General features: G+C 40.5%; 1 protein-coding gene and 1 long non-coding RNA gene across 3 annotated transcripts; one reads left to right on the plus strand and one right to left on the minus strand.

Moving 5' to 3' along the window:
- Positions 1–1862: 1862 nt before the first annotated feature.
- LOC104917496 (uncharacterized) lies at positions 1863–7258 on the minus strand. The gene is made up of 3 exons (XR_014881003.1): positions 7015–7258; positions 5071–5270; positions 1863–2335 (listed from the first exon to the last, which is right to left on the minus strand). It is a non-coding gene; the product is annotated as an uncharacterized LOC104917496 (long non-coding RNA).
- Positions 7244–26709, plus strand: SETDB2 (SET domain bifurcated histone lysine methyltransferase 2). 2 transcript variants are annotated; one of them, XM_085215870.1, is made up of 14 exons: positions 7244–7499; positions 8198–8257; positions 11172–11294; positions 12369–12434; positions 13191–13302; positions 13950–14516; positions 16113–16232; positions 16977–17146; positions 17547–17766; positions 19213–19297; positions 20474–20582; positions 21392–21723; positions 22849–22932; positions 24892–26709. In XM_085215870.1, the coding sequence occupies exons 1-14, from the start codon at positions 7484–7486 to the stop codon at positions 24910–24912; spliced, it is 2085 nt and encodes a 694-aa protein (XP_085071996.1). In that variant the 5' UTR covers positions 7244–7483; the 3' UTR covers positions 24913–26709. The 2 variants fall into 2 exon arrangements, with proteins under 2 accessions (XP_085071996.1, XP_010727097.3); XM_010728795.4 differs by having other exon boundaries at positions 7245–7499; positions 22844–22932.
- The last annotated feature ends 217 nt before the right edge of the window (positions 26710–26926 follow it).

The raw sequence follows: 26926 nt of genomic DNA on the forward strand, positions 1-26926 counted from the left end.
AACTAAATTTAAACACATTAGATATCAGCTGCTGCCCTTGGACCACTTCTAAAGCAAGATGGGACTCCCCTGTTGCTTAAACCATCTTTTAGCATTCTGTGCATATTCTAGACAGCCACGTGTTCTCACACTTTTCTCCCCTCTTTGAGAATCACTCTTGTAAGCTCTGTTAGAAGTGTGTTAGTGATGTAACAACATATCCTGCAGAACTGAAGATCTGTTTAGTCCACGGTTTGTAGTCTCAAAAATGGTACATAGTTTAGCAGCCATCTTCTCCCATGACCTTATGAACTGTGACGAGAGAAGACAGTTTACAGGATGGAGAGTTCAATGACAGAATGGAAAAACAATGGGCAGAATGTTTTCTCAGCATTAAACTGCTTCCCAAGAAATTAGAATAGCATGAGGGTATCCTGGGAATTCCCCTGGTAAATATTTTCCTTTCCCTGACAAAAGAGGGTTATACAGAGATGAATCATAGTGGCATATATATTTTATATTCATATCGGATTTTTTATTGAAGAGAAAATCTTGACCAAGAAGAGTGTATTCTAAACCTTACCAAGTCAATTTGACCTGAGTTCACTCCTTATTCGACCTCAGTGCTCATTCAAATATCAGTGCCTTTGATGACCAAAAGCATTTTGTCTGCCACTTTCCAATTTCACCCGAGGCAAATGGTTGCTGTAGAGGAGTACAGATCTCTCGGGCAGTTACAGACTTCAATACAGATCGTAATGTAAAAGACACAAGATCAATCAATGCTGTGCAGATAAGGAGGAGTAGGAACAAATGTCAACACAATTTCTATGTAATAAACTTCTAACTTAGCTAATTTACTCAGTTACATTAACTGATCTGTCAAAAAAAAACAACAACAACAACCACAAACCCACAAAACCAGAGTTTTCCCAGAGACTGATTTTATGATACACACAATACATTTGCTTTGAGAGATACCTACAAGCACCCCGCAAGCCTGCCCCCAACCTGTAAAACTCAATTTGATGCTTTATTTGGAACAAAAATAAACCAGACATTCAGATGCAGATGGCTTCTCCGGTATCCAAAAGCAATAGGTAGCCAATGACCACCTCTAACTTATTTGCAGAAGTGAAAGACAGCTGCTTGACGAACAATGAAGTCTAGAAAATGAAAGTGCAATTAAAAAGGCACACCTGAGAAGAGAAAGCCGATACAGCCATGCCTCCCTGCTGAAAAATGAAAAAGTCCTAACAAAGAGCTGAAGGTTACGCGTTGCTAGGATCACTATAGTTGCTAGAAGATGACTTTCATTCCATGTTATTTCAGTTTCTCCATATTCACTAACTTCCAGTGCTCTTAAGATGTCATACATAATGTCCTTCCAACATTTAAGCACAACTGAACTGTATAGTTGCAATAAAACATTACAGGTAAATTTGTACGTATCCTTTTTTTTTTTACCTGCTCTTGTGCTAGAGTGACAAAGGGGGGCCACAGCTATCACTCAATTGGCTCCATATTTCAAAGCTCAGTTATGCAGTATTGGTCCATGATCATCAACTGGGAGGCCTTCCCTTCCCTTCTCTTCCCTTCCCTTCCCTTCCCTTCCCTTCCCTTCCCTTCCCTTCCCTTCCCTTCCCTCCCCTCCCTTTCCCTTTCCTCCCCTCCTCTTCCCTTTCCCTTTCCTCCCCTCCCCTTCCCTCCCCTTCCCTCCCCTTCCCTTCCCTTCCCTTCCCTTCCCTTCCCTTCCCTTCCCTTCCCTTCCCTTCCCTTCCCTTCCCTTCCCTTCCCTTCCCTTCCCTTCCCTTCCCTTCCCTTCCCTCCCCTTCCCTCCCCTTTTTTGGAAATAAAAAGGTACCTGCTTATTCAGCACTTTCTTTCATCTAAATTACGGTCACTTGGAACAAGAAAAGCAAGAAACAAATATCACTAATATCAGTGGATTTTTTATAAAAAGCTTATGCTGTAATATCATCTAAAGATGTTATTTCACAATTAAATTGCTCTAGGAGTATATGGCTGCCAATCTATTGTCTAGTATCATTCAGTCTCTGGGCATTGTATTGTAGCAAATAGTATAGTTCTCCTCTTCAGTGCCAAACTCATATATTAGAATTAAGCTCAGCCAGCCAGTACACTGCTGGAAACCTGAAGCACATTTCTTGTGAGAAAGGGTTGCAAAGGTTTAGATCCACAGTTCACTTTGTCTATTCCGTGCCACTGTTCAGTTCCAGTCACTCAGGAATTTTACAGCAAAAACAAGAGAGAATTTAAATCCAGTCACTACTGAAAGAAGCTCATCCAATTCCAGTTTTCATAGAAGGCTGGAGGGTTTCTGGTCTAACACAACCTAAAATGCAGAGAATTTCAATCTTAGGACATTTCTGCTGCGCAATGAACACCTTCCACGATAACCTGTACACAACGCTCTGCACAAACCTGGAGGTGGCTCATACTACAGAAAGAGCTGCACAAATGCCTTGAGCTGAGACACTGACAAGAAAATTAGAAAGCAATCCACCTTCAGAGGCTAATTTTTGCCCATTGGTCATCCCCAGTTCCCTGAAAGAAGCAGAAGTATCAAGAGCTGCACAGTGGATTAGATGGGGAATTTTATTCAGGTAAAATTAGCTGAAACAAATAAGTAATTTCTTTTAAACCCCAACGAGTTCTCTGTGTCAGTTTCATTAAGCAGCCACACATATTAACAGGGGAGGGCTGAGTGAAGCAATAAGAACAGAACCACTTCATTGTTTGACAATGCCAAATTTAAGTGTAGACGGGATTGTGGCTTACCTGATCCTTCTCTGTAAAGCTTTTTCATTCTTTCCTATGGCTGTCGTCAAATTTGTCTTAGCGTATTTAAAAACGTGTTACCTTCCAGTTTTATTTGAAAGTGCTTACTGCATCTATATATAATCATTGCTTTCATTTTGCTACATGCATCATTTTGATGGGCTTTGTTATGTCAGGTGCAACTCTAAGTGAGTCACTCACTGCTTTGTTTGTACTCACCTAACAATCACCAGGCATCACAATGAAGGCTTACAACTTACTCTACACTTTGATTAAAAAAAACAGAAGGAAAAACAACAAAAAAAGAAGCTCTGGTACATCATGTAATACATCTCTTAGTAGTGGGAACACTGCAAGTTCACTGTATCTCTAAATTTTAGTCTGCTACATCTTCACTTAACTAAAATATTTTGTGCACATAGTTTGATCTGCATGCAAACCCACAAACAAAGCCCATCAAAATGGTTAGAATATCTTATGAACGGTGGCTTTGCCTTAGAAAAGACCAGTCTTTTTTTTTTCAGATAAATATGTAGTTATATTCACATAAAGAAATTAAGATTAAAAGGGATTCGGGCATGCATTTATTTTTGGTTCTTCTCATATATATCTACAGCCTGGTTTCCAGAGATCTCAAGCACAATTGTAACCACAGACTTTCAGGACTGTAAATTCATCCCAGTCACCCAAAATCAGAGAACATAGTTTTAGGCTGATGTCTCAGTATAATGTAATGTAAGTGGGTTGTGGCACAGGAAAGACAACTCATGTTCCTTGACTTCACCCAGCGTTATCTAACATTTAAATCAGTCCTTTATTACTATGTTCACACAACTATCTGGAATCTATGTCAGCAGACAATGCTGAGACTCTAAAACAGAAACACAGCTAAAAATGAAAACAGTTCCACTACATAAACAGTCCATAAAGATGAAATACATTACATTACCAGTCTCCGAATGCAGACCTTGAGAGATGTGCCAGCTAGTAGATGGTTAAGACTTTCAGCATATTGGGCCAAACTCCAAAACCCTCAATCTAGTTGGTAATTAACAGATATCTAGGTCCTCCACATGAAAGAAGTCTATTGTATCAATGCTGACACAAATTTTTTCTTTCCTTTTCATAGCAAGTCTCTGCGCGTGTTTAAAGATTCCCTCAGGGTGATTAACAGTTTATGATGTTGGGAACTGGAATTTCTAAGTAGATTTTTTTTTCTTCACTTTTAATTGCCAGGAATGTGAACATTCTTAGAACACAGGTAGAACAAAATCATTTAACAGGACCAGTGTCTTCCACAAGAACTGAATATTCCTTTTCCTTGATTAAATAGCTAGAAAAATTAATATCCAAAATAATAACTTAATAATACCTAAAAACTAACATATCTACAACAGTAACAGAACTACAAAACACAGCACGGAGGGCCTGTAAATACTATGCACTATTTAGTAAGCAACATACCTACAGAGAACACTAGTGTGCATCTTCATAAATAATGAATAGCAGTCAGACTTCTAGGATAAGCTGAAGGATAACCCACTGAACATATTTTGTAAAGATGCAATGATCTGTACAAAACTATCATCTGTTCTCTGATTTATATTTGTCAATATATATTGGATGAATGAAAAATAACGGACCATATATAAACCAGACTTAAACTAATAAGCTTAATGAAAGAGAACATTATCTTAAAGTTGCCTTTCAAAAGAATGAAGCATGGTTACCTACACTTATCTGTAAGGGAGTAAGTTAAATCACAAAGGATAAAAGTAGGATGTGACAGAGAAGGGGCAGGTAGAAATATCAATCTGAGATGAAGGCACTTTAAGAAGAAAAATGTCAAGAAAACAAAAAGATAATCCAGTCAGAAAAGAACAAAAGAGAATCACGAAACATTTTCTGAATGTCTGTGGCTTTTACTGTTTCACTATTTTCTAAAGTCTGACTAGTGTCTCTGTACCTCACCCAAGCTTATCTGGCCAAATGAAGATATACCCAGATCCCATTGATGGGACTCAAGATGTTAAAACCATTCCCTGAAGAAACAGTTGCTTTGAGGTCAGCTTCCCACTCAAAAAGCCGTTTATGGTTTGCCTACCTAAGCAACTGTTCATCTTGATTCACTACTAGTATTACTAGAACCACATAATACAAAAGCATAATTCACCAACTCAATAAATCATACCACTCACTAACTTAGTTAATCCTTTCACTGTCATCTTAACAAAGATGACAAACAAAAAGTTAACAAATGTGTAAGCATGTGGAACAGGCTGCCCTCACCTTCAGATTCAGTTCGTCAGTCCTGGTCTAGGCTGCAGAAGCTGGTGGGTGAGTCTCAAGATTGTACTGCTTCTAGAGGAGTGCTGCAGGTACGTCACTGGGATGTCTCTTCAGCACTGCTTGTGAGTTTGGGAAAAACTGAGCTCACCTGCTCAGCAATAGAAATTGCTTCCTGGTTGTAGAAAGCATATCTTACAGTACTAGATAAAAGAGAAAACAAGGAAATTCAGTTATTTTATACAAGCGACATGTTATAGTCTTTAAGAAAGACAAATTTCCCTTTTTTTTGTCAAATAATATGCATATAATATCCCTATTCAACAAGTACACAGTCATGCTTCTGATATCTATTATTCCTAGTTCCCAATTTAAAGCTTCTGAGTGATGTTAATACGTTATAGTGAGTAACACAGATAACACTAGTATTATATCTTCACATGTAACTGACAGATATCAGGCAAAAGACCTTGTCATGACAGACTGAATAAGCTCCAGCGGCTTGCTCAGAGCAAAGGGAACACCTTTCTTGGTGTTGCGTTATATGATTCCATTCAGTTACACTATCTTTACTGGTTTCAAGTAAAATTATGACAGATTTCTAATAGCTGTATTTCAATGCATTATACGTGGAAAAAAAAAACCCAAACTTGAGCTCATTTGCCACTGATGACTGTGAAGCAAATGGAAGCTATATAATCATAAAAATCATTAGCTTCCTAAGCACACTAGGCAAGCAGTCATATGTGGTCATGGTGCCCAAGCAGAAATATGAATATATAATAACATTTATTGCTTATAAGATCATCATAGAATGGCCTGGGTTGAAAAGGACCACAATGATCATCTAGTTTCAACCCCCCTGCTATGTGCAGGGTCACCAATCACCAGACCAGGCTGCCCAGAGCCGCATCCAGCCTGGCCTTGAATGCCTCCAGGGATGGGGCATCCACAATGGATGGCTATATGGGTGGCTGTATTGTCTCCACATAGCTGATTAATACTTATCACAGTTTCAAAACATACATGCAAACATCAGAGGCTGTTTAGGAGAATCTTATTTCAGGAAGTACAACTTTATAAGGAAATCTCCTTTTAAAATAATTTGTTGTTAACACACTCATTATAAAATTTGGCTCTGTATTCTTTGCATTTGATATATTCCTCATACAGCCTGTGGCACCACAGGCACTTTGTAACATTCAGCAGTCACTTGCATGTGCGTGTATATAAATAATTCAGTAAAATAAAATGACTTAATCTGCAATCATCAGTTCTAATATTCCAGAAGGAAGGAAACTCTGTTCTCAAAACAAACTGCTACAGGAAAGGAATCTCTCTTTTTAAAATGTGAACAGAAAAAAAAAGCCACTTCTGAAACTACAGCCTGTTCTCTTCCACGTGCACAGCTCTTAAGCCAATCTCTCAGGCCTTTTATTCAAGCAGGTTGATTTTAGTCTGAGAAATCATCTTGTATTGCCACAATGCTAAAGTTCAGTTAGTATTTTTGCTGAAAACTTTGAGGGCAATGTAAACGCATGTACTGATGTGCTCTGAATCAAAATAACAGCAGTTTTTTTCAGAGGATACAGCAGCGAGAGCAAACAACAGCAACCAGCAGTGGCATTAAGCAACTCAGACACTCAAGAGTCTTTTAATTTATTACTTTAGCTGGAAGCAGAAGGTTAAACACCCCCTTAAAGCTTGTTTTTATTTTTGCCACTTCCCCACAGGTGCCCAACTACGGAAAGACCCTCTCACAACCCACACCACGAGAGGCACTACATCCCCGAGCACTTCAGACCAGACTAAGCTCAACACGAGCCCTTCCCACAGCCCTTCTCCCCTCACCCCCATAGCCAAAATGGCGGGACTGCACAGAGACAGTGACGCCCCCAACACGCCCGGCCCCAAACTCGCCCCGCCCACTCAAGATGGCGGACGCACCGCTTTCCTCTCAGCTCTGCCACCCGGCCCCCTGCTCCCTCTCTCGCGCGTTCCCATTGGCCAGCGCCGCTCGCACCGCGATTCCAGTCGCAACCAATAGCAACAAAGACACCCGCGCCACCTGCCGTGAGCGGCCCGCCTGCTCCGCGCAGCTATTCGCTCGGGCGGCCCGGCTCCTCCTTACGCGTGCGCAGAATGTGAACCGCAAGGTAACGAAGTGAGCTCGGCGCATGCGCACAGCGAGTGCTGGGCGCCCCCCGGCGGGCGGTGACGGGGCAGCGGCTGGCTGAGGTAACGCTGAGTGAAGTAACGCGGGCTCGTCCCCACGCGTGATCTTCGCCCCATGTCGGCCCCGCGCGGGTGTGGGCTCTGGCGGGGCGCTCACGGCCTGGCCTGGGTGCCCTTGTCCAGCCGGGGCCGGACGGCAACACCTGCATGCGGCTCCCCAGCCTGAGCAGGGACCCGCGACATGGAGGGGAACCGAAGTAAGCCTCAGCGGTATGAATGCGTGTTTTGAGCGGTCGCTAAGCAGATCTTGTGAGAAACTTTGCCGCAGAACTCGTGAGATCTCGTGAAGAGCTTCGCTTTTTTCTCCTTTCTCGCTCGAACGAATGAAATTTCCGTGCCGGAGTCGAGGAGGAGCACGTGGGAACGGCGATGTAATTTTTTGATGCTGTGTCGTTGGTGATCGTGGCCAGAAAGATCTCTGCCGCGCAGCTGAGAAATGCTTTCCTTTAGTGCTTCATTGAGTCTGCTGTGAAACAGACCCAGTGCATTTCTGACCTAAAAAACCCACAAGCTTTGGGCTTTTCCCTGTGTGTAGCTTAATTGCAGTACAGCTGCATTAGTTAAAAAGGGCTAACAGGAGGCAGGGATTGCTCATCTGAGTACAACAGACAGTGTGGATCACCTCACAGCAGCGTCATGTTTTAGTGATGGTAATCTGTGTGTGCTTGAAAAAAAAAAAAAAAAAGCCATCCCAACTTCTTTCACTGCAATGGTCTTTTGCTTTGTCTTGTGTTTCTGTGTAGCTTTTATAGCAGGAGGAGCGTTTCACCACAGCGCTTTCTCTTGCAGTGTTCTCACTGATACCTTCTGCTGATAACTGCCAACATACCTTTTGGTGACAAGCGTTTTTATTTCTCATCTGAACTCATACTTGTTCATTCTGCACCCCTTGCAGTGCTGCATGGCTGTTCTGAAGAGAAGAACCGTCCCACTTCCAGGAAAGAGACAGCTGAAGGTAGTGTAATTCAGACTTATGGAGGGAATGGGAAATGTGGTGTTTGTCTGACGCTGCTTGGAATATGAAAATGGTAACTGGATGGCAACAGTTCCAGCTTATATTGTGTATAGAGTATGTGTGAGCACTATGAGTTTTTCATAGGAAACGCCCAAGTGTTTTTCTGGGGAACTCTGGTTTAGCCTGCTTTTTTTCTTGCTCTAACTTCATTCTCTTGCGCAGTACTGAAAGACATATGATCACAAAGATAGAGGGAAAACAAAATCCCCCAGAAGCAATAGCCTCAGCCAGCTTTAGAAGTACTGCCACCAGGTGCCAGTCCATGCTCTGAGTCATCAGCTGGTTGAGACTGTTTTGGAGGCTGGGAAACTGAACACATTCTGTATCTGTTCATTCCACATCCTCCTGGCTGAGATCAACAAGAGCAGCTTTAACACTGAAGGGGAGATGAATGATATGAACATCTGTTTCTTTGAAATTAAAATTGTGCTATGAATTTCACAACTTCAGCTGCTGGATTTTCAGAGCACTCTAGCATGAGAAGTGGAAGAAAGCCTTTTAAGTTGAGAGATATGAGCAAGACAGGCAGTAGTGATGTGGTCTGTTTGCTTTTGGCCTATGCAAGGTTAGAACTGACCCAGAAATGAAAGGCTGTTCTGTCACCCATCATCTGAAGTGGACCATCCACCACTTTTAACCATATATTGAAATTACATCAAAGTGTCTGAAAGCAGGTAACAAACAATGGCAACAGTTTTGATCTGCCACAGTGGAATTTTTTAACGATATGTATTTTTTAAAGAGGGATATTACATGTGCTTGTTTCCCAGTATTTTAAATTTGTGATGCTGTTAGGCACAGCAAGAGGGTAGGAATGGCCCAAAGCACCAGTTGTCTCACTGACAGTGTGCTGTTCCAAGAGACTTTGATATATGTATATACTTGCTATTCCTGTGAATACAAAAGCTTGTTTAATGTTGTTGAGTTAGTGCCAGATCAGTAATATTACAAAAAGTACTTTCCATATTGCCTGTTTATTTTTAATAGTAAGTTTTTAACTCTGATGATATGAACATCTTGTGGTGTAGTGACAAAGGATTGTTACTTTCATGAGCCTTCCGAGAGTAATTGTAGGTTCTGTACTGACATAGCATTACTTGGCTTCAGTTGTAGCAATAAAGTCATTCTTTGCTAAGCAAAATAAAAACAACTTTTTGCAAGCCTTGCAGTAGTGCTGCATCTTGTGACTGCTGGGGAGGTGTCATTGTGGCACATTTGGCAGCCATAACTTGTTGTCTGAAAATAGATTGTAAACCTTGTGTGGTGACAGTGGACTGTAGCTCTTGAAGTGGAGCAGGGGAAAAAGATTTACTAATTAACTGCTTAACAGTTGAAAATGGGAATTGGTAACCAAAACAGAGGACGTATTCCCTCTTCTAGCATGGTCTGGTGACACAATCAGCTATATTTTCTTTTCGAAGTCCTTGCCAAAGATGTGCTGCTAATATTTTAACTTTTTTCATTAACAGGCTTAGTACCTCAAATATATATTCCTGGAAGAGAGGAGATGTGATAAACCATGTTCTGATAAGTGGTTTAAAAAAAAAAATTAAAAACCTTCAAACAAAATGCTCTTTTAAATATTTGTAATGGAGAAAGGAGGCATTCAAGGCCAGGCTGGATGTGGCTCTGAGCAGCCTGGTTGGCAACCCTGCACATAGCAAGGGGTTTGAAACTAGATGATCATTGTAGTCCCTTTCAACCCAGGTCATTCTATGATGTAAGAAGCATATTAGCTGTTGCAATTAAAATACTTGGTGAGCAAAATTTACCAAACTGCTTTTATCTGAAATTGTGTTCAACGTTTTATCTCTAGAATGTTTACCAAAATACTGATGGGGCAGGATGGTAGCTAAGGAAGGTTTTGGCTGTAAACTATCCACAAATGCCTTTTCCGTGGTAATATGTTCAGTTCTATCCATTGAAAACCTTCTCCTTTGTCATTTCTGAGTTTTAGTGATGATTAGGTGTCTACCTGTGCATCCTGGTCTGGGGAGTCTGCTTTGGCATGGAGATTGGACTAGGTGATCTCTAGAGGTCCCTTCCAGTCCCTACAGTTCTGTGATTCTGTGATTAATTTATAGTGAGAGTTAATTAATATTTAGAGAGAGGCTTCCAGAACACCCTTTGTTGATGTACTTGAAAAATTATTTGAAGAATCACAGAATGGTTTGTGTTGGAAGAGACCTTTAAGATCATTTTGTTCCAACCCTCCTCACCTCCCTCTAGACCAGGTTGCTCACAGCCCCATCCAGCCTGGCCTTGAATGCTTTTGGGGGGGGGGCATCCACAGCCTCTCTGGGCAATCTGTTCCACTGTCTCACCACACTCACAGTACTGAACTTCTTCGTAATATTTAGTCTAAATCCACCCAGTTTGAGTTTAAAACGATTTCCATGTGTCCTGTTGTGACATGCCCTCATAAAAAGTCCCTCCCCAGCTCTCCTGTAGGCCCCCTTCAGGTACTGGAAGGCCACTATAAGGTCCCCCCAGAGCCTTCTCCAACTCTCTCAGCCTATCCTCATAAAGGGAGGTGCTCCACCTCTTCCTGATCATCTTTGTGGCTCTCCTCTGGACCTGCAGCTCAATGTCAGAAAAGCTTCATGGACCTTCAGAAGTCACCCCAGTTCATCATTACATTGTTTCACTTTCATGCTTAGGGTTAGAAAATAGACTTATGAAAGTTTAAGCCTACAATAAGAAAAGCACGTGTCTTGCCTGATCTTTCAGAAGTACTAGACCCCTGCTTCCCTCTAATGTGAGTGGGAGCCTTTGAAAAGTCTGTTAAGAGCTACTCATGTTTTTGGATTTCTTGGAAGCTGTGCAGATTTGTAAATGACAATTTGTATTTCAGGTGATTTGAAGGCATTTTGGACACAACTGGAAAGTAGAAAAGTGGATCTCATATTTGAGCAGGTGCAAGAAGTACTGCTGCTGCTAAAGGAAAAGATCAAGGATGGAACTGCCACAAATCAAGGTTTGAAATCCTTGTAATGATTCAGCAGGACTGTGAATGAGCTACAGTCTTATTTCATATTGAAGAAACCATTGTAATATTAGCAGAAAAAATTAACAGCAGTTTGTTATAAGAATGTCCCTGATTTTCATGGAACTAAATGTTTTTTATCTACATCAAAATCAGAAGATAGAGCTAGAGCAGTACACAGGTTTGGTTTTTAATTTTACTAGTGTTTTAATTTATAAAAATATTTATTATTATTAAATCATCCCTGTGAATCTAATCTCACTGTACATCTCACTGCTTCTGTGCAAGAAAATGTGTGATGGTTTAAGATGCTTCTAAACTGATACAGCTACACTCTGCATTACAGTGCTTGTTTTAAATTGGTACTAGATTTTTGGGGGGGTTAACTTGAGCTCCTTAATCTTGATTTTATGACAAAGTGTTACAGAATTGCAGAGCTAAAGGTTGAATTTGAATCTCCAGGTATTGTATGAATCTATGCCATACTTAAATTTGTATTTTCCTATGTGTTGTTCTGTTCCATACTAAAATACTAATGTGAATTTTACTGACATTTGTCTGCCAACTTGTGATATTTATTGCATAGGGCAACAGGTTGAGACAGAACTAGTTACCTCTTCGTGTTCTTATTATCTGAAGACTACATCCAGCAATTCAGGAGTAGCATTAATTTGCTCTGACAAGATCCTGTCCTTAGCCAGAAGATGGTCAGTCTGGTGACAGAAGCAAAGAGAGAATCTTGCACTGATTCGTGTTTACACAAATTGCTGCCTCTGAAAACTACTGGATTTGTGTTTAAAAGCGTTCCAGCAGCTTTCTGAAAGCAAATGTGCTTGTTCAGTTACTGTTGTGAGCTGTGACTGTGCTGCTATTCCTAGGTGTGTCTGTTCAGGACTGTAGCAAAAAGTTAATTAGAGTGTCTGTGTTGCAGTGCTCTGTATTAGCACAGTGAGGAAATAAATGTGTCTAGAGCATAGCTTTCTTTTTCCTTCTAGCAGTCACTACTATCACTGTCCCTATTACTATATTGCACTTCATATCTGTTTTTGTTTTGTTTTTATGTAGAATGCTGGCAGGCTTGGACACTGGTAAACGAAGCTGATCTGGGTGATCTTTTAACGTTGACAAGTGGTATGTGCATCTTAATTGCATTTATTTGCTATGTAGCTTTAATTAGTCTCACCAGAAGTTTGTTTCCTTATATTGAAATCAATAAAGTAGATCTCAGGAGCTTGTTAGCAGCGCAAGGAAAAAAATGATTATTTCCTCTGCAGTTACTGAACTGCAGACATTCATCTGGGTTTGTACTTCTGCGGTTTGTGTGTGTGCATATGGCTTGGACCAAGTGAAGTTGGAGATTGCAGTAAGAAACACTGATAAACCTGAGCTAAAACCAAAGTTGGCTTGTACAGTATTCCCCTCATGGCAATACCCTGCCAGCATTTTATCTCAAATAATGAAGAAAAACCTGTATGTGTTTCCTGAATGTTACCTCTGTGCAGTTTGAAAGCCTCGTGGGAGACTTTAATACTCAAGTCACTTAATGGCTGGTGAAAAAGCATAAATGTTTGCAGTGTGTTTCTGTCTCAGATTTGTCCATGCACACTTATATTTTTCTCCTGTGGGGAGAGGGAATGGCAGGGGGAGGGAGCAGAGAGAGAAGAGCGTGTGTGAGCTTCTCACCTGAATGCAAACACATCATTTCTGTATAAGTGCAAAAAAATTCCTTTCTAGGAGAGTTCTTGTTAGCATGCTTTGTTAACTGCAGTTCATAGCAATGCATTACCTTTATAGTGTTTTGGCAGTTATCTCTTTAGTAACTAAATTCAATTATAGATTATTAAAATGTGGACCGTGGAGGTTTTGCTGATATCCCATTTTTTTCAGTAAATGATGTTCTTGATGAAGAAGATACACAGGAACCAAATCCTAAATCACCTAAATCACAGCATCCTGTTACAGATGACAACAGTGGAAACACTGTAGAGGGTTCACACAGGTCAGTGTATTTATTTAATACTTCCAGAATGGCAAAGCTCATTACTGTACCTATCTTTACTGAATTTGAGAGTTTTTAATCTCTCTGTATTATTTATATATTCATTGATTTAAAATCAACTTTGAGTCCTGACAATTTTCAAAGTAAATACATATATTTTTAAATTGAGCCATATGGAAAACCTGAGGTTTTAAGTAGACTTATCTAATATACTACGTGAAAGCCTTGCAGGATAGAACATCTGTTTTGTTCTGAATGAAGATCCATGATTATTAGCAGAATTACCAGTGCTGGAACTTGAAAGTTTTAAGTTCAGTTCTCAAGCTTTCACAGACTGTGAAGATTATTATTAGGGACACGACTTCATTTTCATAATTAGCTGTGGAAGCTAATTTGGAAGATAGAAGGAAAGGTATGGTTCCTTTTTTGTCGCTGTCACTTGTTTGGAATGGCACTGTACGTGTCTGCATATGGTGTCAGAGATGTTAGGTATTGCAGGCAGTCGTTCAGTAAAACCCTTGGCTGCCTTCAAGCTTTCCTACACTAATAATGCTGAACCACTAGAAGACTGGTTGGCTTACTGATCATCTGAGATGCTGTTCTTTTCTCTTTTTTTTTCTTCTTTTCGTTTCTCTTGTTCCTATTAGCAAAAAGGAGACGGTTGAAAAATCAGATTCAGGGAGTGAGGAAGCATCAAGTGAAATTCAACGTGTACCTTTAAATCGCCAGTATCGGATCCACAAGTGCTCCAGTGCATGTCTCTCCAACAGAGCAGTAAGCTCCTACAAGGGTGAAAATCCTCTTAAGATACCAGTACTGTTTCACTTTCAAAGACGCCATGCGAAAGCAGACTGCCTTTCAAAATCACTGGATGTGCATTACAAAGCTCCCTGTGGCAGGAGTCTGAGAAGTTTTCAAGATGTTCAAAATTATTTGTTTGAGACAAAATGTGATTTCTTATTTATTGATCACTTCTCTTTCAACACATACGTCCTGTTGGGCAGGAACACTGTAAATCCAGAACCCCTTGTGTTTGATCTTGATATTAGCAATGGAGCTGAATCTGTGCCTATTTCCTTCTGTAATGACATTGACCGTGCTAGATTACCTTATTTTAAATACCGGAGGGCATCGTGGCCTCGTGGATATTATCTCAACAATTTATCCAGCATGTTTCTTGATTCATGTGACTGCACGGATGGCTGCATTGATAGGTAAGTTGAAGAATCTAATCCCAGACAAACAGTGCATAATGCATCAGTATTAGGGTGGTGTTGGAGGTGTGAAGGTGCGCAATACCAAGCAGTGCCAAATGATGAAGGAAGAACTCTACATGGATATCTGCAGTAGCTGTCTTGTGCCACAGTGTTGACTGAAACCACTGTGTCTTTGTCTTCTCCAGAATGTGGGTGTTCCTACCTACCCAGCCTCTGTTACAGAGAAGGAAGCAATCAAGATGTGGATTACGATGTTCCTTCACATTTATTCTCGGACATGCAATGCTTCTCCTTTAAATGGAGGAGGAAAGCAGATCTCGTGGTTTTAGGAAAGGAGTGGGGAAGGGAGAGAGCTGTGTTAGCGGATGGCGGCTTATTTTTCTGGGAGGCAGGGAGGATTTCTGTGTGATAACTTCTGCTGCAGTTCCTTCTGCAGGATGATATCCCTCAAGGCTGGGATATGACAGCCTAGAGAGGTCAGGTAGTTTGGGTCATAGATTAATTAGGGCAGAGGAAGAAACCTCTTTTACAGTCTCTACGCCCCATCTTTTCCTTTCCTTTCCTCAACAAATACTGTAAACACTGAGGTCACACAAGAAATTTACATTCTGGACTGTTCCAAATGGTGTTGCTCGTTGTTGTTGTCTTCTAAACCTTGCTAACTCTGGACTGTGTTTAACTCTGTGAGAAACTGCTACAGTTAATTTATGTGAGTTCAGTTTCCTGCTCACCTGAGGGGTATTTGTCTTTTACCTGGTCTTTGCCTGCAGGTGTTAATCTTGGATTGAATATATTTTGTATAATTGATAGCTAAAGGACACGCTCATATTGCTGTGCTGTATAACTGCCCATGTCCCTGCATATAGAATCACAGAATCACCAAGGTTGGAAAAGACCTTCAAGATCATTGAGTCCAACTATCCACCTGTCACCAATAGTTCTCACTAGCTTGAAGTAGAATCAGATTCAGTAACTCAAATTATTTAGTTTTAGCGGGGCGGTGGAGAACACACAGCATGCTCCTTCTGTGTGTTGAGCCTCACCAAGACCTGAGATGCTTTGAATGTGTAGTTTCAGGGGTTGAGATTTGGCTAATTGCAGTAAGTCTTTGGAGCAGTCATAACTTAAGATGGTGAGGATCAGCATTACTGCTGCAGTTCTTCAATTGGTAGTGTGGAATTATTCAATTCTTAGGGCCTAGAGTGGGAGGAAAGTGGTGAAGTAGTGGCTAGCAGACTGGCATGCTGTGCCAGAACAGGTGATTTTCCTTCCTTCTTTCAATCCATTTGACAGTGTCCTGTTGGCAGTGATTTCTGTCACACGTCAGCTTTTTGTGTGTGCCTTTGCAGAGGCTGGCAGAATGGAGAGGAGGGGGGACATGATTTTTGTAAGCACACATAACCAGGCAAGAGACAAACAGGAGGATGGGGTACCTGAAATGACCTTTTGGAGCAAAGGTGGAAAAAATTACCAAATAGTGCATTTGTGTTTGTATATAGTCGAGTACATTTTAAATTATCTAGATGTAAGTTTGATTTACTCTGCTCCAAATACATTCTGATTTTTATACGATGCTTTACCTTTATTTTCTAGGTCCAAGTGTGCATGTCTGCAGCTAACTGCAAGAGGCTGCCGTAAAGTTTCTCTGTCTCTTAGTACTAAAACGTCTCGTGGATACAGTTACAAAAGACTGGAAGGGCCTGTTCCTAGTGGGTAATAAAGACAGAGCTATTTTGTGTACTCTTTACAACTGTATTGTCTTTGAATTACCGAAACCTTGATTTTTTTTTGTCAGTTTTACTAATTGATAAGAATGATTTTTACAGAAATAATTAATGTGTCTTGAATAAGAGAGATTAAAAAAAACACTTTTGTGCTGCAGATACTACAGTTTTCACATCTTAGTTCAAGGCCCCAGAAGAGCAACACAGTATTACCTGCTTTAGAAGCTCAGGACTTACCTGGCCCTTGTACTTGCTCGTTCACGCAATCAATGGGAAGAAAACCTGGATCTATTGCAGGATCTATTTCAAGACTGTCACAGCCAGTATCAGTCTAAGAACACACAAACAAATGTTAAAAAAGCACAGGTCTGAATTCTTTTAGTGTCATTTGGTTAAATCCTAAACTCCTGATAGCTGCAGTGAGGACAGACAGGCTGTCTTTGCTAAAGTCTCTTCCAATGAAATCAGCTGCCTATTTAAGATTTCTGCATGTCTGACTTTCTTCTGTAAAATAAAAAGGTAGCTTTTATTTTTTGTCATCTTATACAAAAATCTGGCTGACAAACTCTTAAAATTATTGAGTCAACAGTCAAGAGTGTCGTGGGTTTTGGAGCAGTGCTGTGCCATCAGTTGTAGCCAGGCTCTTTATCTTTTCAGCCTTGTTTGTTCTCAGGAGTGAAATTAATACTAGCAACTTTACTTTCCTGTGTTTTATTCTGCTTCATCTTGACAGAATTTATGAGTGTAGCGTGTCGTGCAGATGTGACAAGATGATGTGTCAAAACAGAGTTGTACAGCATGGCATTCAAGTTCGGTTGCAAGTGTTCAACACAGAGAAGAAGGGTTGGGGCGTCCGCTGCCTGGATGATATCGACAAGGGGACGTTTGTTTGTACTTACTCAGGTAACAGAAGATGACCTGTGGAAGACTTATAGCATAACTTTGACCTCCCCTCTGTCCTATGCCATGGAATTTCTTTGAGAAGCAAGCAGGGAAATTTGAAGTTGGGAAAGAAGTGAGCCTGTATGACCTGAACTTGCAGATGATCAGATAGACAGAAAAACCTTGAAGGATTCTGCAGTGTGATGGTGCTATCTGGAGCAAAGCCTGTCACATGTACATTTTCCCTCACAAGTCTCTGCATCCTGTGCAAAGGGTAGTTTTCCTTCAGTATAGGTGCATTCATCTTCTGTTTTCCCAAATAATTCTCTTGCCTTTAATACAAGTTTGAGCTAGGATACTGTGTATAACCCAGCTTAATCAAGTAACTATTGATTAATTTTATATATTTTTTTTCTTCCAGGCAGGTTAATGAGCAGAGCTGAAGTTCAAGAGTTGGGAGGTGCTGATCAAGACTTGAAAGAGGAGAGCGCTGTGAATGACAGAGGGCAAAGCTTTTTTTCCAAAAAAAGAAAACTTGACTCTAGCTGTTCAGACTCTGAGATTGAACTCGTGCAGACTGGCAAAGATGATATTCTTGAGCAGCAGGAACCTTCTTCTGATAATGAAAATGAATCAGCTCTGTAAGTTTACCAAACATAAAACGTAATAATCTGATATTCTAGAATGTCGTCTATAAAACATGCAGTAGCATTGAATGTTGTTTGCCAAGAGGTGTTTCTTTTACTTTTTCAACCTTTTAACTCCTAGTTGTTGGTTTTAGTGGGTTTTAGTTATTCCTATATACTAATTTTCCTCACGACGTGCGTCCCTTTGGCATTTGTTAGAAATCCCACTTGTCTCCTGAGTGTCTTGACCTCTTCAGGGCATGAATCATTATGCTAACTTGAAAAGAGAGAGCAATTAAAAACATACTTGATGACACTAGAGGATTTGATAATAAATTAGCCACTAACTGTGGCTTCCATCTCTAAACCTTTTCTTCTTTGTCCCTTAACCCACTCTGCTAGGACTTTTAACCTTGCCAGTTAGGAGTCTGACAATGCCTTACTTTTACAGGTGTTGTTGCAATACACAGAAATTGATATCTTGATTAGGTCTCACAGCCTATCAGGATTCCTGAAATAAAACTACAGCAAAATAATGCACGTGGCTTCATCAGTAGCATACTGTAGTCTTTTTCAGAAGAACACCAGGAGCTTGTTTTCTTCAATTTTCTGCCTTGCTTTGCTTACACTTTCTTTGTAATACCTGTAAGTAATTGCAAATACTTGTTTTGTGGGGATGTATGAAAATTGAACACAGAGAAAGAATTTGTTATTCCAACTCTTAAAAAAATAAGAAATCTTTAAAGAATAGAACTCTTTCTGCCATTATCAGTAGCCCAAAGAAATATGATCATGGTTTTTTTTCATGGAAAGAAAAACATATAAATGTTTTAGGTTGAATTTTTTAAAAGATCTGGTACTTATTGCTAGATGTTATACAGATACTCAGATTAGGTTTAGGCTGGTATTTTCTATTGTACTCTAAACATAAATGTGACTTTTGATGTTTTAGGGATATATACAAAATACTGCTTCCCATCCTTCTTCACATTTCACATCAGGAGAAGGTTGAGATTCTTCTGTGTGAGAGCATTTTCTATATCTGCTGTGTATTGATGTCTCACCCTCTATTCTTTCTCCCCATAACACTTGTTTTGCTTTCCTGTTTAAAGCTATGTGTCAAAACTATTGAAAGCAATAGCAGCAAAAAAGCAGAACTCTGTGTAGGTGCTCTATGTTGAAGTGATATAATAATCAAATAACAGCATATTTGGTTCTCAGGAGCAGTGAAGAAGGATGTCAAAGCAATTGCTGGTTTCTCAAAAAAAAAAAAAAAAAGATAGTGTTTTATTCAAGTGCTGTTGAGAGCTTAGCCTAATTCTTCCATTCTTAAAGGTAATTTGAGGTGAAGGTAGGACTACAGGCAATGATCTGTTCTTCATGGGCTAGAGATTCTTAAAGAAACGTGTGCTGTGTGAGTTATTTATGTGTCTGTCTTTTGCAATTTCTCTTCCTGTACAGAATTCATCCAAGGAATGTGAAAACTGCAGCTGTGAGAAGGCTTGGAACTAGAATAGCTGTTGTGGATAATCACCAGCTGAAAATGGTAATTTTAATAAGTGGCTTTAAAAGATTAATATTCACTATGCTGGATATATATGTTAATTTTGACCTTTTTAATCTCAAACACATTTAAAAAATCCTAACGACCTTTCTTCATGAAATTATGTGGGGAAATGGCTCTAAACTTGGAAGAGGGTAGATTTAGACTAGATATTAGAAAGAAATTCCTTAGTGTGAGTGTGGTGAGACACTGGAAGAGGTTGCCCAGAGAGACTGTGGGTGCCCTCTCCCTGGAAGCATTCAAGGCCAGGCTGGATGGGGCTTTGAGCAACCTGGTCTAGAGGGAGGTGTCCCTGCCTATAGCAGGGGGTTGGTGATCTTAAAAGTCAATTACAACCCAAACCAGTCTGTGATTTTATGTCACGCTGTGAGCTGAGCTGGAAGCTGTATCCTGTCCCTTCTCCATTTTCAGCTGTTCAACTTCTTGCTGAGAATGGCACTAGTTACTCTCACAGCCTTCCTTTTTCCAACCTCACCCTTTGCAAACACTCCAGTTATGAGTCTCAATAAAGGATTCTTACCCCTTCACCTCCTATGTTAACTAATTGCAACACTGGGGAGTCAGAATGATAATACTTTTGTGATGTCTCCCTAGAAAATGATACAGCAGGGAGAGAAGAAAATCATGGGAGCAGTAACTTCATGCAGTGGCACAGTGAAGAGAATCTTACCTGCCCCAAGTGCAAAATGTTACCCGTAAATATGTGCAAAGGAAGGAGACTGGTGTAAACTTACTCTACAGGTTTCATTGCACGTTATATTTTCGTGCTAAAATTGGGCAGTTTGGTTTACTCCAGTGCTTCCATAACTGGTTTCTTTACTGTTCATTTTATTAAAACCACCTACAAAGCGTATTTGGGCTTTGATTCAACTTAACACAAAAACATTTAGACTAGTGAAATCTTTGGGTCTTAAGCACTTACATAAATATTATGTTGAGTGGTGAGCTTCTTCCAGGTTGTTCCAAAGAATAATTTGAAATTAAGGTAGTGGTGTTGCATTGCAGTAAATGTTTGGACCTTTGGAACTCAATGTCACGGTAGGTTTGAAACTTAAACTCTGGAGTCTTAAAATCTATTTATTATCCTTTGTTGACCCAGAGTTGCATACAGCAAAAATACATCACAACCTTTTCATTATTTTTTTGTTTCATTTAAAGGAGGTTGATACTCTGGTGCACAGTGCCAGCTCAGATGAAGATAATATTTCTCAGCCTCAGCATTCAAGCAAAACAGAACTGACCAGTGGAACAAACAAAGAAAAAGAAAGTAGGTTTGCAGTTACAAATACTTACAAGTGCACTCTTAGCATACTTGTGCCCCATCATTGTGTGGTAGACTTAAAATGGAAGCAGTGGTCTTCGTGTTTGTTGCAGGCCTGTTCTCAGGATAGAATGCTGATGCCATGGAGTGCCTAGGCAGCTCTAGCAGCTCAGCAGCACAAAAGTTATTGCTGCCTTGTGTATCACAGTGCTTTAACTACCACAGGATTCTATTTTGCCTGCAAAGTTGACCTTGGGACACATTAAACAGTTCATAAAATTGTTTCTCAACTACAGGGCAGCTGTGGGAAATGCTATTTCAAAATATACACAAAATAATGTTGTGTCATACCCTCTGTTTGTAGCAGTCAACAAGAAAGGATACATGGGAAATTGCAGGGTTGGGAGCATTCAACCTTGGGAAACAATGTGAAAGTGGTATTATTTGCACATGCATCTTGCTTCTGTCTTCATTTCAGTTTGTGATTCTCTTAGAAATCAAGTTAAAGTAGAGAATGAGGAACAAAGGCTTTGTGGAAGAAATCGTTTTGGAGTGGGATTTGAGAAGAAGGGAGGGAGTGGGTCACTCATGGGAGACATAAGCAAATGCTTTAGGCACTGCAGCAGGTGTAGTGATCTGCAGCACAAGTGGTGAAAGGTGTTTGAAAGGATAGTTACGACTTTGCAAATGGTAAGGAAACCACGTGCACTTTGGAGAACAAAGAAAGATGGATGGAGAAGAGTTTGGGGCCAAACAAGGGCTTTGGGTTCTGCTTTAAACTAATGTTGAAAAATAACTTGGACATCAATTGACAGGATCCATCCAGAAGCAGAAGGAAGAAGATCTGGTGGAAGTTGGACAGACGGAGCCTGCTGAGATGGGCAGTGCAGAATGCAGAAGGAAGAGTCTGTCTCTGAAGGGTGTTGCTTGTGGCAGATCAGATGTGCTGAATGATAAATACGTTGTGAAGCCGTCCACAAAGGTTCCAAAAAAAGCTAACTGCAAAGAGGAAGCTCACAGACAGTCAAAACAAGGCATAATTTGTATGGATGCAGATGGTGACAGGACGCTTCTGAAGAATGCTAATGATGAAAATATCTATATACTAGATGCCACGAAAGAAGGAAATGTGGGTCGTTTTCTTAATGTAAGTAAAAACTTGCACGTGTTCTTTTACTTGCCTTAGCTTCAATGAGTAATAACATCATTTTGTGTCATGAGCAAGAAAGCATTTGCAAAAGTCTGTTCTATCATAACCCAAATATATGGTTGGGTGTGTGTGAAGGCAGCGTGGTGCTCCCTGCACTCTGACGTGACAGGACAGCAGATTGGCTCATGCCAGCTGTGAGGGCTTATATAAGATGCATGGTCTATACTATCTGTAGGTTTTAGCAGTACTAGGCTACAGAGTGAAATATTCCCAAGTAATGAGTGACACTTGTTTCCTGAATTTTAGAATATCGCTTTGGGAGTGTGGGGTATCTAGAGATCAAATTATGCATTGTACTGAACCACAACCCTTCTCCCAGCTTCGCTTTTTATTCCCAAACCATTGTAAATTCTGGCTTATGCTGGTTTAAAGTGAGTGCTGTGATATTGTAGAAAATTCTCAAATATGACTGAGCTGTAGAAAAAAAAAAAGTGATCTGCCATACTGTGAGATACCTGGTTAGTAAGTCTCTCAACTTCAACTTACCCTGAGATAGCAATGATTTCCAGAGAACCTCCAACTAAGATGAATGCTTCATACATCTGTATGCACTCAACAAATAACTTATTTCTCTCTGTTGGCATGGATATGAGTCTTTCTGCAAAATCTGTGCATATATTTAAGTGTTACCTCCTTGCAGAGGTAGTATGGGGCTAAGAGTAGTAGTGCATCTTGCTGAAACCTCCCTTCTTCATCCATGACCATGCATGTGTCCCTATTGCTTGCTCCACTGTCATTGAGATGCATGTCATCTAGTGATAATTTGTGCTGCATCGTAAATCAAAGATGATTTATCACCATAAATTACTGGAGAACAGCTTGATAAAAAGGTTTTGATTTTCCTAAGAGAGGGTATTTTCATAGTATGATGGAGATGATGTGTTAGAGACATGGCTAAACAAAACCAGTGGCAGTGGCATTAAAAAACAGCAATTGTATTGACTGGAATAGGGGAGGCAGGAACTACTTGTAGCAGTGACATACCTGACACAAAATAGAATCTTTAGTGCAGGACCAGCTGTTTCACTGTTTCTAATTCATGTATTTTGTTTCACAGCACAGCTGCTGCCCCAATCTCTTTGCACAGAGTGTGTTTGTAGAGACTCACAACAGAAGTTTCCCATGGGTTGCTTTCTTCACAAACAGGTGAATTTTTCAGAAGTTTAATGTTTGTTCAAGGCACTAGGGAAGAAAATAATGCTTAATTATTAAGGAAATGTTTTGCTAAGGGTACAGTTATGAAACCATAAAACTAACTGCTTATGAATGACTTATTGTGCACTGAAGACTGAAGTGAAAAATCTGCTTGTCACTAAAAACTTTTTATTTAGTTTGCACTGAAATATGATGTGGGATAGATTGGTGCATCCAAATGGATGCATCCATTTCGGTTATCATTAAACCTATTATTTCCACTGAAGAGTAGGCTTAACTCAGTGTGGTCATTTTAAAAGCCATGGTTGACTGGTCTTAGTGTTGTGTCTCAAAGAGTGGCCAGCAGAGCTGTGTCCTTTAGAGCAGAGTTGGAGCCTACAGAATCTTAAAGTTGATACAGTTTCTCTGTGGGCACACCAAGCTGACTCCAAACCTTTTCTTCACAGCTGCCAAGATTAGCAAGGTTCTGTGTAGTCAGACTTATCTTGGGAATGTGGCAATAGGGGTCTCAAGTGGAAACTTCCTCTGAAGGTAGAAGATGTGGTTATCTCCTACCAGATGTCAAGAAGGGAAAATGCAGATTGCAGGTGCCAGTGAGACAAAAGAAGGCCACAACCAAACCCAGGAAGGAAAATACGAGCTATAGGAAGTAAGTTAGCTGATCAGTGTGTCAGTGAGAGTGCTGGGAGAGAATTTACAATGCAGAAGAAAGGATTTATTTTAGACAAACCCTCTGCCTGAGGTACACATATTCTGTGGAGCTTTCCAACCTTTGGCCCAGTCCTTGATCCTGTGCTGATGCATGCTGTGGATTGCCTTGTGGGGCTTTATGAGAACTGTGAAGACAATAGTTTGAAACAAGATTTTATTTTAGCTGGAATCTTTCTTGTTCAGGTAGTCAATAAATAATTCTGTAATGGGGCTTGAGGCCAAAGGGCAGAGGCAGTAGTGGTCAGCAGAAGGCAGTTAGTGGGGATTATTGAAGAAATGTTCTCCTAGCTTGTCCTGTTGCTTTGTCAGTCACCCCCTTGCAACTTTTCTACATTAAATTCTGCATTTGAATCATTGAACTTAATTTTATATATTCTGTAAACCTACCCAGCCACTATTTAAATTATTTGATATTTCTGGCTTCCAGAACATCCTGAGGCAAAAAGTCTCATATTACAATTATGCTCTGCTTGAAAAGTTCTCATTTGCTTTATTTTCAGCCTGCTGCCTGATAATTCACTGGATATCCCTTATCTTACCCTGTGAGAAGTATCACAGAATTACTCTTCTTTATAGCACAAGTGTTTTACTGTATTTTCCCTTGGTTGTACCTCAGCGTCTTAGTCTCTATTTAATTTTGCATTCATTTTGAACAGTCAATTTCCTGCGTAAGAAATTACTTCTCTTTCACATGCTTGTCACAGTGACTGGTTCTTGAAGAACTTTGAGTCCTGGGCTTTGTGCACATGTGCAGTGCAGTTGCACTAAAAGGTTGCTTGTTAGACCGAAGATGGTAACCTTCATCACCACTGCACCTAAGCAACTGTTTGAACCCCAGTGATGCGCTGTGCATATTAAAAGGAACAAAACTGAACATGCTCTCATTTAGATGTATTCATGTATCTTTTTTTTCCCTTTTTCTTTGGTTTATTTTTTTTCCCAAAAATTTGCCTGGAAGTTAGAATGGGTTGTTTAGACCCTGACTCTATCAGGCTGCTTGACAAAACCTTTATTGCTAGGTACTGGTATTTGCACTCAGTTCTAGTAGGGAAGTCAGCATTCCTTATATGTCTTGGTGCCAGTCCTTATATCTCTTGGTTCAATCTGAGCATGCTGCCTGTGCAATGCTTTTGCCTCCATATACGTTTGGATTTTGCTTGTGAGTTGTTGGTGACAAATTGTAAGCACATTACTGTCTCACTTAATTCAAATAAATAGACCAGATGTTTTATTTCTTAGGCATGTGAAAGCTGGAACTGAACTCACGTGGGATTATGGATATGAAGCTGGAAGTATGCCAGAGACAGAGATTTCCTGTTGGTGTGGAGTTCAGAAATGCAGGAAGAAAACCTTATAGAGCAAGCTTTCCTACTGTCAGCACCTCATGTACATAGAGATTTATATGCTGTAAGGGACTGGACAGTGAGCAGTGCAGTTAAATCTGTGGTGCTAATTACATTGAACTAAAATGCCTTTTATTTGATAATTTTTTTAATTTACATTTAAATGTCATTTTTATAGTTTACATGGATAAAGCTGGTTGTCATACAGACAGGCATCAAACTTTTCCTAGATGATGTTTTCTGTGCTCTTAAACTTTCTCCCCACCTCCTCCTCCACATCCCTTCCCTGCACACCTTTCATTTACAAGCTGGAAGAAATCATGCTTTTCTGCAGTTTGTAACAGAAATACGATGGGTGTGCACAGCAATGGTTGGTTGATGTTTTCTGTGCTCTCTTACAATGATGAATTAGCGTAACTCGGTTTCCTGAAACTCATATGAATGCAAGTCTGTCTGGGTGCTGAGAATTAGTTAAGTATACCTAAATCCATTGGATCTGGTGGGACAGTTTGTCTTGAGTAGTGATGAGATTAACCAGAACTTTTGCAAAGTTGTGATCATCTACAGAATGAGCTGGGCAAGTCCTGCTGCAAGTGAGAGAAGTAATTTACGTCTCCCTCCATGCTTATGACAGAAATTGCCCAGAGAGGTGGTGGATGCCCCATTCCTGGAGACAATTCAAGGTCAGGCTGGATGAGGCTCTGAGCACCTGATGGAGCTGTAGTTGTCCCTGGTCACTGCAGGAGAGTTGGACCAGATGGCCTTTGGGTGTCCCTTCCCACTCAAACAATTTTTTGATTCTGTGAAATCCTTCAAGAACTACTGTGCCTCATTTCAGTGCTATGTTGTGTCACAGAAATCCTTGCTGTGTGGTTTGTTGGTAGGAAAGAAATGGTCTACGTTTGATGACACTGTGTGCAGATTCAGGAAGAGGCTGTAAAATTGGTAGATCACAGAATCATTTGACTTGGAAAAGATCTTCAAGATCATCAGTTCCAACTATCAGCCTAACCTACCGTGTCCTGTCTCTGAACCATGTCCCTAAATGCCATGTCCACGACAGCTCCAGGGATGGATACTCCACCACTTCTCTGCGCAGCGCATTCCATGACTTAACTACCCCCTCCATGAAGAAATTCTTCCAGATGTCCAATCTAAACCTCCCTTGGCACAACTTGAAGCCATTTCCTCATGTCCCATCGCTTGTCACCTGAGAAAAGGGGCCAGCACTCTTCTCTCTGCAACCTCCCTTCAAGTAGCTGTAGGGAGCAGTGAGGTCTCCCCTCTGCGTCCTCTTCTCCAGATTGCACAACTGCAGTTACGTCAGCCATTCCTCAAAGTTCTTGTTTTCTAGACTTTTAACAAGCTTCATTGCTTCCTCTGTGCACACTTGAGCAACTCTCCATCCTTTCAGCCCAAAACTGAACACTGTGTTTGAAGTGTGGTCTCACTGATGTATACAAGAAGCAGCCCTAGACAGTAACGTGATCCCACAAGATGGTAGATTTTTTGTTATAACATAATTTTTAGCGGTATTTTCCATTAGTTGATTTCATGTAGGTCAAGTATGGACTGCATAAGTGACAAGTGCAGTATTGACTCTGCTTCTCTCACCTGCTGCTCTGTTGGTTTGAAATGTGTTATATGGTATATGAATCACAGAATGGCTTGGTGTACAATCAATGAATATACAGATGGTATAGTACATCCAGGAGTTTGGCTGATGTAGTTATTGTACTGGAGTAGGGAAAAAAAGGACACTCACCCTATCCTGGGCTCGCATGATAGACTCTGGTGGAGCAGATCTCCAGAAGAGATCCTTCCCCACTGGCATTCAGCTCTTAAATGGGTCTAGGAGAGGTGGAGCCAGGCTCCACCCCTTCCTGCAGCACAGGATTGCCTTCACCTGTGCTCCCATGGCTGTCTCATTG

This window comes from Meleagris gallopavo, chromosome 1, assembly GCF_905368555.1.
Source record: "Meleagris gallopavo chromosome 1, MGAL_WU_HG_1.1, whole genome shotgun sequence".
Classification (NCBI taxonomy): domain Eukaryota; kingdom Metazoa; phylum Chordata; class Aves; order Galliformes; family Phasianidae; genus Meleagris; species Meleagris gallopavo.

Excerpts from the sequence above, each read along its gene's own strand:
- SETDB2 (XM_010728795.4), top strand. Across the intron at positions 12,435-13,190 it reads TCTTTTAACGTTGACAAGTG|TAAATGATGTTCTTGATGAA; the intron begins GTATGTGCATCT and ends CATTTTTTTCAG. Across the intron at positions 19,298-20,473 it reads ATAATCACCAGCTGAAAATG|GAGGTTGATACTCTGGTGCA; the intron begins GTAATTTTAATA and ends TTTCATTTAAAG.